At 48.1% G+C, this 13,956-nt stretch overlaps 1 protein-coding gene across 1 annotated transcript; it reads left to right on the top strand.

Moving 5' to 3' along the window:
- Window positions 1-744: 744 nt before the first annotated feature.
- Window positions 745-1,810, top strand: RAN (RAN, member RAS oncogene family). Its single transcript, XM_021718235.1, has 3 exons — window positions 745-955; window positions 1,145-1,315; window positions 1,410-1,810. Exons 1-3 carry the CDS (start codon window positions 785-787, stop codon window positions 1,452-1,454), a joined length of 387 nt encoding a protein of 128 aa, XP_021573910.1. The 5' UTR covers window positions 745-784; the 3' UTR covers window positions 1,455-1,810.
- Window positions 1,811-13,956: the final 12,146 nt, after the last annotated feature.

Raw genomic sequence — 13,956 nt, 5'->3', positions numbered from 1 at the left:
GTCCGCCGGCGCGGACTCGGCCGGGACTCGCGGCCCCGGGACGGGCAGGAGGCGTCACGAACGTCCCGAGTGCCGGGCACCGGCCGGTGGCTTGGCTGCGGGTCACGCCTTTTGCCCGGTGCTGCTTGAGAAGGCCTGGCCCGAAAGCCGTCGCGAAGGTGGATGTTCGGTGCGAGGTCCAAAAGGCGGAGGAAGGAAATGCCGGTCTGGGGGAACGTCTTCCTGGTCTATGGAAGACGATTCCGAACTCTTCCGCGCCTTTTTGGCTTCCGTGAGGGTGAAGAAAGCAAACAAGCCCCTCCGCACATTCTTTAATCAAAAAGTCGAGCCTCTGCTCCTGCTCTGGTCTGAGCTTGGCTGTCTCCCGAGGTCAGTAGCAGACTTGAGCCTGGGTAGACGTAGAGGCCTGGTCTCTGGCGAGTTCCGCCACTTGAAGACCTTTTAAAGAGTGCCTTTCCAGGCCCCACACTCAGAACATGGAGGTGGGTCCTCTGGATCGTGGACTTATTCCATTTCAGATACTTTTGGAGGATGGGGTGGTTGGGGGAGGGTGGGGGAAGAGATTTGATAGAGTGAACTGGTCTTGCAAGCTTATGAAAAGGGGCTGTAATCTATGTTGTATGTTGTGGTACTTTTAACACTTCTGCAATTGAAAGGCCTTGAGATGGAGAGGGGAGACCTTGGTGACTCAGAGTGAGGTCTAAGTATTCTTAACCCATGTAGTAAATGCCTACATCTGTACTAATTAGCACGCATTTTTCTTCCAGCCCAGTGTGCCATTATAATGTTTGATGTGACATCAAGAGTCACTTACAAGAATGTGCCCAACTGGCATAGAGATCTGGTACGAGTATGTGAGAACATCCCCATTGTGTTGTGTGGCAATAAAGTGGACATCAAGGACAGGAAAGTGAAGGCAAAGTCTATTGTCTTCCACCGAAAGAAGAACCTTCAGGTGTGTGTGAGTTGAAACTTCCTGAACTGAGATGTGAGCCTTGGAGAAGGTGGAACAAGAGACTGATGTTGGTTGAAGTCATCTAAGTATGGGCTGAAAGAGTTTTGTCTTGTAGTTGAAGTATCCTTAGAAGAATTGTCATTTTAGCTGTGGGATTTGAAAAATTAATTCTGCTTTTCTTTTGAACAGTACTATGACATTTCTGCCAAAAGTAACTACAACTTTGAAAAGCCCTTCCTGTGGCTCGCCAGGAAGCTCATTGGAGACCCCAACTTGGAGTTTGTGGCCATGCCTGCACTTGCTCCCCCAGAGGTCGTCATGGACCCTGCATTGGCGGCCCAGTATGAGCACGATTTAGAGGTAGTGCTTCCACTCTGCTGTGACAGCTGCTTGGCTTGCTGGGTTCCGACCAGCTCAGTCCGCGGTGTGACCGTTCTTTCACGTATCTCCCTAGGTCGCTCAGACAACTGCTCTTCCGGATGAGGATGATGACCTGTGAGAGCGAAGCTGGAGCCCAGCGTCAGAAGTCTAGTTTTATAGGCAGCTGTCCTGTGATGTCGGCGGTGCAGCGTGTGTGCCACTTGATTACCTAGCTAAGCGGAACATGTGCTTCATCTGTGGGATGCTGAAGGAGATGAATGGGCTTCGGAGTGAATGTGGCAGTTTAAAAAAAATACCTTCCTTGTTTGGACCTGCATATTTAGCTGTTTGGGAACGCAGTTGATTCCTTCTTGAGTTTCAAATATAAGACTGCTACAGTCACATCACAATATTCCGTGGTGGAGTCTTGTTTGTTACTGTCATTCCCATTCCTTTCGTTTAGAATCAGAATAAAGTTGTATTTCAAATATCTCAGCAAGTGAACTGTATCCCTTGTTTGTGAGCATTTAAAACCACTGCAATAGGAAAGTGTATGCCATGCTGATATTTAAATTGCCTTGCTGTTATCACTTAGTTTGGAATCTAATTAAGTTAATTTGACCCTGTGTCTCCTTTTTATTTGTACATTTGAATCATGTCTCAAACAATGACAGGTCAGCGGTGTTCTGGCTGGTCAGGAGTGAAGTGGTGTGAATACTGATAGTACAGCTGAGCTGAAATAAGGTCTGTCCCACCTTCGTTTTGGCTAGGTAGTGTCACCAAGGGAAGAACTTGCTCAAAACCCGTGACCTATCAATACAAATGTGTAGTTTGTACATAACAAATAGATATTTTAAGGGTTATACTTTTGTTTTATTGCAAAGGTGACCATGTTTTATTGTAGAACTTCAAACGGATGGAACTCAGTTGACGGGAGCTAGAGAAAATTATTAACTTCAAAATGAGTATAAGTTTTATACTTTTTGTTTTAACGTCGGATGTTTAGTGTAAAGTTGAGACTCTAGGAAGGTGTTTCGTGTTCACCCGCTGCTTTCAAGTACTCAAGCTTTAAAGATGTCTAAGATGTCTTGAAGATAAGGATTTAAGCTGAACACACTACAGCTCTTGATGGCTGTTTTTTTCTAAGGATTGTTTTGTAGGTGATGCAAGTCGACAGACGGGATGCTGCAGCAAGGGGCAGTTAGAATGGGCTTCTCAGTGATGGTAGGCTGGTGGGGAAACTTACCACATTAGGCCTTTAATTTATATTTGTATGTTTTACACATTTAAAAATGAATGAGGTATGTCTTGCCTGATAAGGAGTGTGATCCCTCAACACCACAAGGTAGCAGTTAGAAATCTTAAAATTAAGAGCTATTTTTCTTTTATGAGCACTATAGTCCAGTTTACCAAAGTTTTCTCTACATGACTGGTTGTCTTGGGGTGATCACTTTCCTTTCTTAAGAGGTATAGAAAGGGTCACCTAGATAAATGGGAGACGAGTTAGGGTGAAATTGGATCAAGTTCTTACTCTTATTAACTGGTGTCAGTAGAGTTGCTTTACAGATCTGAATTGCTGTATATTCTGTGCTGCATTTAGAACCAGATTTTAACAGCCTGTGTGAGATGAAGTTTTTTCCCCAAAACGGGATGAAGCCTTGAAACCTTTTCAGACTTGATTTAAGGTATATGTGTTGTCTGTAACCCTGTGTAGAATGCAAGTGTGGTGTTGACCTGAATCTTCTATGTATCCAAGTTTGAAAGCTACTTACCTGTTTAACATGGGTTGGGAGAGAATTTACAAGTCAATCATTGGAAGAATAATTGTTGCAAAATATATTGCTTCTACTTTGCCTGGATGTTCTGAATCATCTCTGGTATTTGCTGCAGGAAGTATGGAATAGTTCCAATTCTCTCGTGTGGAGGGGGGAGGACAGTACCATCCAGTTGTATACAAACGGAGAGAATTTGCCCTCGATTTCAAAAAAATCTGGTGTAAGATGGGGGAGCCATGAAAGCATGAAGTAAATGGTTACTGTAGTAGCATGTTGGGAACAAAAGCGCTAGGAAGAAGCATCATTCATGTGGTTTATGTAGATAACAGGCAAGGCGTTGGCAAGGTCAGCAGGAGGAAAATGTTCTTGAAAAGCAGTTTCATTTTGTGCCAGAGCCAGTTTTTTTTTTTTTGAGTTGGAGTCTGTCACCCAGACAGGAGTGTATTGGCCGCTCCCTGCCACCACAGCCTCGACCTGCTGGGTTCCGGCGATCCTTCCACCTCAGCTTTCCGAGTAGCTGGAACTACAGGCGCGTGCTACCACACCCGGCTCATTTTTTGATTTATTGTAGAGATGAGGTCTCGCCAAGTTGCCCAGGCGGGTGTCGAACCCTCAGGCTCAAGCAATCCACTCACCTCAGCCCCCAAAGGCACGGGATTACAGGCTGAGCCACTGAGCCCGGCTTAGAGCCAGTTTTTAAACTGTGTTTTTGGTCATAGCTATCCAAATGTCCAAGAAAGATGAGATTTCCAGAAATACTCTATCCTTCCAGAGGGCGCTGGTTTCCTGCTGATGATGGTCACCTGAGGTTCAGGTGCAGAGATCTGGTTTCCTTTATAAAAACAGATTGGGAACCCAGGAGTCGGGTTGAGCGTCGATGTAGGCTCTCCCTGGCTATGGCTGAGCTTCCTGGGCAGTGCCTTTGGCTATGCTGCTGCAGCTGTCCCGTCAGCAAGATAACTTGAGACGAAGGCACTGCTGGGACAGCAGTATCCATCCCAAGCCCTTCAGCACTTGGTAGCAACTTGCAGCTTGCTGGGGAGGGAATGTGCTCAGGCCTTTTGGGAGAGCCCGCCTGGTCATAGCTTCCTGTCCTTACTGCCTGAGGGCACTTGCCAGTCTTGCAGTGCTCCGGCCTGGGGCCTTCTGCACTCGCACCTATAGGGTGCTGCTTTCCAGAGTGTCCCCTTCCCTCTTCAGTTAGGCCCACAGGTGAATGTGCTGGCTCCTCTGGAGTTTATGCCCTAGTCTCACCTTGGGTGGGTCGAGCGGGTCAGATTTCCCAACAGTACACACATCACTGGATGCACCTCGCTGTCCTGGTCAGTGTGGTGGATTTGCAGGGGCAGGGTTCCCTGGCTTTTAAGTGCTCCATGGGAACCCCAAGAAAGGAAAAGAGACTTGGGATTGGAGACAAGGTGGGGTTGGTGCAGGGAGGATTGGGAGGGGCTGGGAGGACTCCAGGACACTGGCAAGTCTGGCTTTTTATTTTTTGGAGTCTCATTCTGTCACCCAGGCTAGAGTTACAGTCACATGTTCACAGCCACTGCAACCTCAACCTGCTGGACTCAGGTGATCCTTCTGCCTCAGCTTTCCAAGTAGTTGGGATTATAGGTGCGCACCACCACACTCAGCTAATTTTTTTTATTTTTGTTGTAGAAATGAAGTCCCACCAGGTTGCCCAGACTGGCCTTGAACCTGTGGGCTCAGGTAATCGCCTCTGCCTTCGAAAGTGCTGGAATTAACAGGCATGAGCCACCGTGCCTGGCATAGAATAGTTGTTTTGTTTTTATTTTTAGTCTGATCTCTGTTGGTAAGACTGGAGTGCAGTGGCATTATCATGATTCACCACAGCCTTGGCCTCCTGGACTCGGATAATCCTGCCTCAGCCTCCTGAGTACCTGAAGCGATAGACAGCCCAGCTAGTTTTTAAACTTTTTTTAGAGACGAGGTCTTACTATGTTGCCCAGGCTGATCTCCAACTCTTGGGCTCAAGGGATCCTCCCGCCTCGGCCTCCCAAAGTGCTGGGGTTACAGGCAGGAGACACCATGCCTGAATCTTTGGCTTTCTGAAGTCGTGGTGGTGGTTCCTTCCTGGGTTCTGTAGCTTTTACTGTCTTTTACTGCTTGGTTCTGGCTTGTTTTCTCGACAGGACTAGGGAAGACTGCCAGACAGCCTCCGAGTTAGGATGGTGCCGCTCGTGGGTGTCGGGCTGTGGGGCTTTACCTGTGATCACAGGCATTGGAAGAGGAAGCTCGGACCTGATGGTTTTTGACTCCCCACCTCGAAGAAGCAAGATGAGCCGTCCACAAGAGGTCCCTCCTAGGAGGCGCACAGCCTGTCCGTTGTCATGGCCGTGGTGCCCAGGCAACACAAGGGCATGTAGTCACTGCGCACCAAGTGTGTGGGTGAGGGCCTGTGGGAGCGTGCGGACAGAGAGGGGAGGGGCTTTGGGGGCAGCCAGCGGTCTGGCTGCCGCCTGGAGAGGGCCTTAGAGGGATGAGGAGTTCAGGAGGACCTGAGCAAAGTGTCTGGGGGGGGGCAGGAGGGGGCTCTCACAGGGGCACTGTTAAGTGGAGAGTGCCCTGGGAGGCCCCTTCAGGGTTGGAGGGTCCCGTTCAAGGTGTGGCAGCAGGAGCAACGCCCAGGAGGCCTGCTCGAGCATGTCCACGTCCTCGTCATGCTGTTCTGGGAGCAAGGGTCGTGCAGTGGCAGTGACAAGCCCCAACACCGCCTTGGCAGACTGCCCCGCTAGCCCCCGCGGCAATGTGACCGCGCCAGCACCCTCCGCCCACACAGGTGGCTTCTCAGATGAGGTGAGTCCAGGAATGAAGGAGCCTCCCAAGCCGGGGTGCGAGGCTTAAGCTGAGCCAACAGACACCAATCTACGAGATCAGCAGCAATTGGTTTCCAGCAACAAAACTAGCAGGAGGCAAGGGTCGTGCAGGAGTGACAAGGTGTCCACGTGGTTCCCTCTCCCCTCCAGGCAGGAGGATGGGAAACAAAACTGTCAGGAAGAACACCTTTCAGATAGACCAGACACCAGAGCTGCGTGGCAGGGTGACCTGTGGGCGATTCTAGGTGGCGTCCACACTTCCTTCCCTCTCCCCACATCTGACCTTTCCCCAAAGTGAAAACAGTCATGTGCGTGGCATATTCAGAGCTCGGGGACCTGAATCGATAGAATCCACACAGCACGTGTCCTCACTTCAGGCGACGTGTCGACATTTTTGTCTTGCATCCACGCAGAGGTCCTCCCAGAAGATGAGAGGTCACTGCAGTACAGTTGATGCCATTTTCACTTTTTGCCATGGGCTTCTCAGTCAGCGAGTTTTACACCACTTTTCATAATTGTTCAGTGATCCGTGGTGTGGCGGGACCGTCATCGAGTGTGACAGGTTCTTTGGTTCTTGTCAGATTGTGTTTCTGTCTAGTCTTGTTCCTCTTTGTACCGCTTTCAGAGCGGGCTTAACTCTCACTAGACGTTCATTTCCACGTGCTTAGAATGTCCATGTTCTGTCCCTTCCACGTGCTGCTCACACTGTCATGTGTGTTACTTTCAGTTTAGGGTGTGCCTTGCTTTTTGAACTTCTAATAGATGGAAAATCAAAATTATATTTACAGAATCTTGGCTGGGCATGATGGCTCACACTTGTCATCCCAGCACTTTGGGAGGCATAGGTGAGAAGATTGCCTGAGCCCAGGGGTTCAAGACCAGCTTGGGAAACTTGACAAGACCTCGTCTCTACAACATAAAAAAAATGAGCTGAGAGTGGTGGCTTACGCCTGTCATCCCAGCTACTCAGGAGGCTAGGGTGGGAGGATCACTTAAGCCAGGTGTTTGAGGCTACCAGCAAAATATGATTGTACCCCTACCCTCCAGCCTGGGTGACAGAGCAAGACTCCATTTCAAGAAAAGTAAAGAAAACAAAACCAGGACATCGAGGGCAATCTGCGTGTACTTATGCAAACCTCCTTCCTCACATGTGTCTCCTGACAATCACCATCTCACTGCTCTGCACCCCTTATTCACTGTTCTCTTGCTTTCCATTAGTTTTTTTTTTTTCCTTTTCCTTTCTTTTTTCAGAGCCAGAGTCTCCTTGTGCTGCCCAGGCTGGAGGGCAGTGGCTGTTGAGACACCTGGTCATCTTGATTTCCCATGTGTAGGTTTTCTTGAGAAAGTGGCCTTCTGAGCTGCTTGCTTCCATTTGCATCGCTGAGATCCGCCCATGTTACTCGTGTCTTTCTGTTGTGCATTCCTTTGGCTACAGCATGATAAACTACACGAATATATATTACTCTTCACTCTTTATATCAGTTTCCTAGGGCTGCCATAACAAACTGGACCGCTTAAAACGATTTTATTTTATTGTTCTTTTTTTCTTGGGGACAGGGTTTTACTGTGTTGCCCAGGCTGGAGTGCAGTGGTGCAATCATAGCTCACTGTAGCCTCAAACTCCCGGGCTTAAGTAATCCTCCCATCTCAGCCTCCCAAGTCGCTGGGATTACAGGCATGAGCCACCACACCCTGCTAACTTAAAAAAAAAAAAAAAAAAAAAAAAAAAAAAAAAAAATTTATAGAGACAGGGTCTCACTGTGTTGCCCAGGCTGGTCTCAAAATCCTGGCCTCAAGTGATCCTCCTGTTTCAGTCTCCCAAAGTGCTGGGATTCCAGGAGTGAGCCACCGGGCCGAGCCACGGGCAACGTGTTTTCCCACTATTCTGAAGGCCAGGAGTCAGGTGATGCTGTCGGCAGGGTGGGGCTCTCTCTGGGGGACCTGGTGGGGGGTCTGTTCCGGATCTCTCAGCTCCCAGGTTGCTACCGCCCTCGATGCCCTCGGCCCACAGATGCCTCGCTCCCATGGTAGGGCCTCTCCTTGGTGCATGGCTGTCTCGGTGTTGCCTCTCCACTCCTGAGAAGGACACAAGGCACACGTGCGGCCTCCAAGTCCACAGTGGTCCTGCCTCCACACAGGTCACCTGGGGGTGAAGGGTGCAGTCCAACCCACCACAGTCTCCTGGTAGCAACTGGGCTGTCTCCAGGTGCTGCCCTGAGAGGTGTGTTGCTGTGGACATGCTCCTGGACACCTTGGCTGCACCAGCAGGAGTGTGTCTCTAATGAGCATGCACCGAGTTGGGGTCGGATGACTGGATCTGAGGGCCTGTGGCCGTTTAACTTCATGAAATAGCGTCACTGTCTCCCCAGGCTGTTTGCTTCCAACAGCGACAAGCACGGCGCTTGGGCTGATGTCCTCTGACTCTTGGTATTGTCAGACTTTTTACTTTCTTTTCTTTTTTTTTTGAGTTGAAGTCTCACTCTGTCGCCCAGACTGGAGTGCAGTGGCACACTCACGGCCACCCCGGTGTCGACCTGCTGGGCTCCGGCGATCCTTTTGCCTCAGTCTTCCGAGTAACCGGAACTACAGGTGCACATTACCACACCCGGCTAATTTTTTATTTTATTTTATTGTGGAGACGAGGTCTCACCAAGTTGGCTGGGCTGGTCTCGAACCTGCGGGCTCAGGCGATCCACTCACCTCGGCCTCCCAAAGTGCTGGGATTACAGGCTGAGCCACCGAGCCCAGCCAGACTTTACTTTTTGACAGCCTAATGGGGTACAGTTACTTCAAAACAGTATTTGTGTTTCACTGTCTCTAGTGTTGAACATCTCTTTGTACATTTGTGGACTCTGTATTTTTTGTTAGGTGTCTGTTCCTTTATTTTATTCATGTTTTCATTAGGTAATTTGTGTTTTTCTTTTAACAATTCTTGTATATTCTCAACACCATTTCTTTGGGGGGGGGTGTTGTTAATGTCTTTTCCTAGCTTGTAACTTGTCTTTTCACTTTGTCTTGTCTTTTTTTTGTTTTTGTTTTTGTTTAGTTTGAGTCTCAGTCTGTGGCCCAGGCTGGCGTGCAGTGGCACGCTCATGGCCACTGCAGCCTCAACCTGCTGGACTCAAGTGAGCCTTCCGCCTCAGCCTTCCAAGTAGCTAGAACTACAGGCATGAGCCACCACACCCAGCTACTCTTTTTTCTTTTTAATTTATTTATTGTGGAGATGAGGTCTCACCAAGTTGCCCAGACTGGTCTCGAACCTGTGAGATCAGGCAATCTTCTCACCTTGGCCTCCCAAAGTGCTGCGATTATAGGTGTGAGCCACTACGCCCAGCCATTTTTTGTCTTTTTTGAGTTAGGGTCCCACTCTGCCACCTAGGCTGGAGTGCAGTGGCACAGTCATGGCTCTCTGCAGCCTCTAATTCCTGGGCTCAAGCAGTCCTTCCGCCTCAGCTTCCTGAGTAGCTGGAACTACAGTTTAATGTTTAACATTTTTATTGAGATGAGATCTTGCTGTTTCCCAGGCTGGTCTTGAATAACTGGCCTCAAGCAGTCCTCTTACCTTGGCCTCCCAAATGCTGGGATTACAGGTATGAGTCTCCACACCTAGCCAACTCTTCTTGACTGATAAAAGCTCTTAATGTTAATGTGGTCAAATATATTGGTACTTCTTTCAGTTAGTGCTTTTATGTTTATATGTTTATTTTTTACTTTTATTTTTACACAAGGGTATACAATAAAGCAATTTATTTTTATTTTTATTTTTTGGAGAGAAGAGGTCTCGCCAGGTTTCCCAGGCTGGTCTCAAACACGCAGGCTCAGGCAATCCACTCGCCTCGACTTCCCAATGTCCTGGGATTACAGGTTGAGCCACTGAGACCGGCCTACTTTTTCTTAAATGACCACTGCAATGGGGTCTTGCAGTGGGGGAGCGAGAATGCACTCAACTACTGGTGCTTTTATTTTAAAAATTCCTGTCCCATAGTTGAAAATATATTCACCTGCATTTATACTAGGCATTTTAAAGTTTTGTTTAAGAGATTTGATAAATCTTGACCCCCCCAGGAGCTGATTCTTGCACATAGTGTAAGACAGAGATTTGATTTTGCCTGTTTTTGGTCAATAACCAGTTTTTCCAGCTCTATCCGGCGACAAGTCCCTTCCCAGTGCTGGTCTGACATGACATCCCAGGTATATTCCACAGTCGCTCATGTAACGCGACTGTTGCTGGACTCTGCTTTAAACCAGAATGCCTTTTCCTGGGCCAGTGTCACTGTCTTGATTAATCACCACAGCTTTGAAGATGCTAATATTGGACAAACTAAGCCCTATCTCTCTGTTCTTAAGAAGGAGTTTGGCTATGTTTGGCCCTTCTGTGAAAATTCCACAAAAAAATTTATTTGGGAATTTAATTGGACTCACGTTGCATATGCAGATATTTCTGGGAAATTGATCTACTTCCTAGGATTGCTTTTAGGAGCCAGGTGATCAGGTCAAAGAGTGTGTGAATCCTGGATCTTTAATAGGCACTGTCGATTTGCTTTCCAGTTTCTGTCCTGAGCCACGGAAGGCTGGGTTTCTCCTCAACCTCCCGAGTAGCTAGCTGAGACTACAGGTGCAAGCCATTATGCCTGGCCGATTTTTGTATTTGTTTTTTTTTTTTTTTTTTAGGGCGAGGTCTCACTACCTTGCCTAGGCTGGTCTTGACCTCCTGGGATCAAGGAATCCTCCTGCCTTGGCCTCCCAAAGTGCCAGGCTGACAAGAATGAGCCTCACGTCTAGCCAATTTAAAGTTTTAACTATGAATATCTCTAAATATAAACAAATATAAAGAAAATAGTATACTGATCTCCTTAGTCCCATCGCCAGCTTCTAAAGTCAACACTATTCTGACGGTCTTCTTTCCCCACCCCACGCCCCTCCGGCCCTCCTGTTTTCCAGGAGTTTTTTTTTAAAGCAATATCTGAGCTATTTGGGGTTTCCTCAGCTGTGTATCTCTCTGTGAATACTTCAGTGTGTATATCTGACAGATAAGGCTGTAAATAAATAACCATGATACTGTTATCACAGCCGACACCTTTAACAATTTCTCAGTGTCATCTCACAACCCATTCCATGTTTAATTTTTCTCAGTAGTCTCAAAACGTATTTTTAATATTTGTGTGTCAGTTGAGATCCAAACTATTCTGTCTATTACATGTGTCTGGTGTCTATTGGACGATACATGTTTCCTCTCCCTTTTTGTTCATATGCCTTTTTTTTTCTTTTTTTTCCCTGAAGAAACAGGATCATTCGTCCTATAGAATTTCCTACATTCTAGGTAGACTGTGTCATGTGGTGGTTTAACATATTTCCCTCGTTCCTGAATTGCCTATAAACTCATAGTTAGCTCCATAGGCTTAATTAAATCAGGCCACCCACCGCTGCCCCCAGGAATGCTTTCTAGGTGATGCTTGTGTGCAGCAGGATGGCTTTGGACCTTCATAAGAGGTGAATAAAGCCACCGATGAGACTTCACTAAACGTGGGACAACCAGACTTCACGCCCCCACTGGTGTGGTGTCATGGCTTTAGGGTGTTGTTCAGCCTGAGTCACCATGGCTTTTCACTGTCCTCTCATGCAACCACGACACCACGTTAGAGCTGCGACAGTGGTGGTGTTCTGTACACGACCATGGCCAAGAGTCCATGTTGTTCTAGCAGCGTCCTGGAGGGTCTCGTGATCCAGGACCCTATGGAGACCACGCATTTCCCTATCTGGTGTCACGTCTCGCTTTCATCTAGGTCAGCTCCTCGGCTTTTCTTGGTCTCGGATGGCAATGACATTGCGGAGCAGCATGGCTGGTTGCCCTCCAGGTTGCCTCCTGCTGGGACAGCCTGCTTCTTGTGATCCAGGTGAGATGCCGGGGTGTGTGTGCAGTGCTCGCCCTCAGGGCGTTGCATCACTGGGGATGTCACTGGTGATGTCGCTGTGCCCATTGCTGGATGGTGGAGGCCCCGGTCCAGTGGGGACCAACAGTTTCTCCGTTGTGAAAGCCCCTTTCCCTTCTTAACTGGGTAGCCACCCATGGGGTGACATGGGGAGACTGAGAGGGACCTGCACCCGCCCATCTGTCATGTCACTCTTCCTCTCCTGCCTCTTAGTACTTGTCTCTCACCCATCTCAGGACGGATGTTTGGTTTTTTTTTTCTCTGCTCGTTTCTATGATATACAGAAGAGCATTTCAGAATTGCAATGACCAAAGTCCTAAGTTCAGGATTTCTTTTTCTTCTTCTTTTTTTTTTTTTTGAGTCAGCCTGTCACCCAAGCTGGAGTATAGTGGCACATTCACAGCCATCACATCCTCGACCTGCTGGGCTCAGGCAACTCTCCCACCTCAGCCTCTTGAGTTGCTGGGATTACAGGCACATGCCACCATACCTGGCTAATTTTTTTGATTTATTATGGAGACAAGGTCTTGCTAAGTTCGTCAGGCTGGTCTCAAACCCCTGAATTCAGACGATCCTCTTGCCTCAGCCTCCCAAAGTGCTGAGACTACAGGCATGCGCTACCATGCCTGGCAGGATTTCTTTGAAGTCTTTGCTTTCTTCCTTTTTTCTTCCTTCCTTCTTTTTTTTTTTTTGGAGTTGGGGTCTCACTCTTGCCCAGACTGGAGTGTAGTGGGATGCTCATGGCCACTGTAGCCTCAACCTGCTGGGCTTAGGCAGTCCTTCTGACTCAGCCTGCTAAGTAGCTGCAACACAGACACACACCACCACACGCAACTAGTTTTTGTGATTTATTGTGGAGAGGAGGTCTCGAACCCCCAGGTTCAGGCAATCCTCTCGTCTCGGCCTCCCAAAGTGCTGGGATTACAGGCTGAGTCACTTTGCATGAATAATTTTTAAAATTTTTGGTAGATAGGTAGTCTTGCTATGTTGCCCAGGCTGGTCTTGAATTCCTGGCCTCAAGCAATCCTCCTGCCTCAGCTTTCCAAGGTGGTGGAATTCCAGGCATGAACCCCTGAGCCTGGTCTGCAGTCTTAAAATACGTCCCATTGGGAGTGAATAGTCTGAGTACTGTGTTCAAAAGTTGGATTATTTTTTCCTGTGTGGTTGTGTTATCAGTTTGATATATATTGAATACATGCTATGGCATGTATTCAATTTTAGGGTCTTCCCCACATGTTGACTTATTTATTTATTTATGAGTTGGAGTCTCACTCTGTTGCCCAGGCAGGAGTGCAGTGTCACACTCACGGCCACCACAGCCTCGACCTGCTGGGCTCCAGCGATTCTTCCGCCTCAGCCTTCCAAGTAGCTGAAACTACAGGCATGTGCCACCACGCCTGGCTAATCTTTTGATTTATTGTAGAGACGAGGTTTTGCCAAGTTGCCCAGGCTGGTCTGAAAACCGTGTACTCACACAATCCTTTCGCCTCTGCCTCCCAAAGTGCTGGAATGGCAGGTGTGAGCCACCACACCCGGCCAAAATAAATTTTAAATACCAATAATCCTATTATAAAAGTGAAAACACTGGCCGGGCCCAGTGGCTCAAGCCTGTAATCTCAGCACTTCGGGAGACCGAGGCGTGATGATTGCCTGAGCTCACGGTTTTGAGACCAGTCTGGGCAACTTGGTGAGACCTTGTCTCTACGGTCAATCAAAAAATTAGCTGGGCGTGGTGGCGCATGCCTGTGGTTCCGGCTACTTGGAAGGCTGAGGCAGAACGATTGCCTGAGCCCAGTAGGTCAAGGCTGTGGTGATCGTGAGCATGCTGCTGCACTCCAGCCTGAGCAACAGAGTGAGACTCCAACTCTAAAAAAGAGAGAAAGAGAACACCCATCAATGTATAAAAGTTGAGATTTTTTGGCTAAACAATTTGTAAGTGAAATTGATTTATGGAACTTGTCTTTTTGAGGTCACCTTAAAGTCATCTCAGAAGCAAATAACAGAGTTTCTGGTCTCCAAACCAAGCCCCTCGGGTGAGCTCTCGCCATCCATGATTTCAGCCTTTCTGTACTTAGCCAAGAACGAGAGAAGTAACATTT

The sequence above is a fragment of the Carlito syrichta genome, unplaced genomic scaffold (assembly GCF_000164805.1).
Source record: "Carlito syrichta isolate Samal-C Ts95f unplaced genomic scaffold, Tarsius_syrichta-2.0.1 Scaffold311975, whole genome shotgun sequence".
Lineage (NCBI taxonomy): Eukaryota > Metazoa > Chordata > Mammalia > Primates > Tarsiidae > Carlito > Carlito syrichta.
This window is presented reverse-complemented; position numbering and strand designations above follow the sequence as displayed.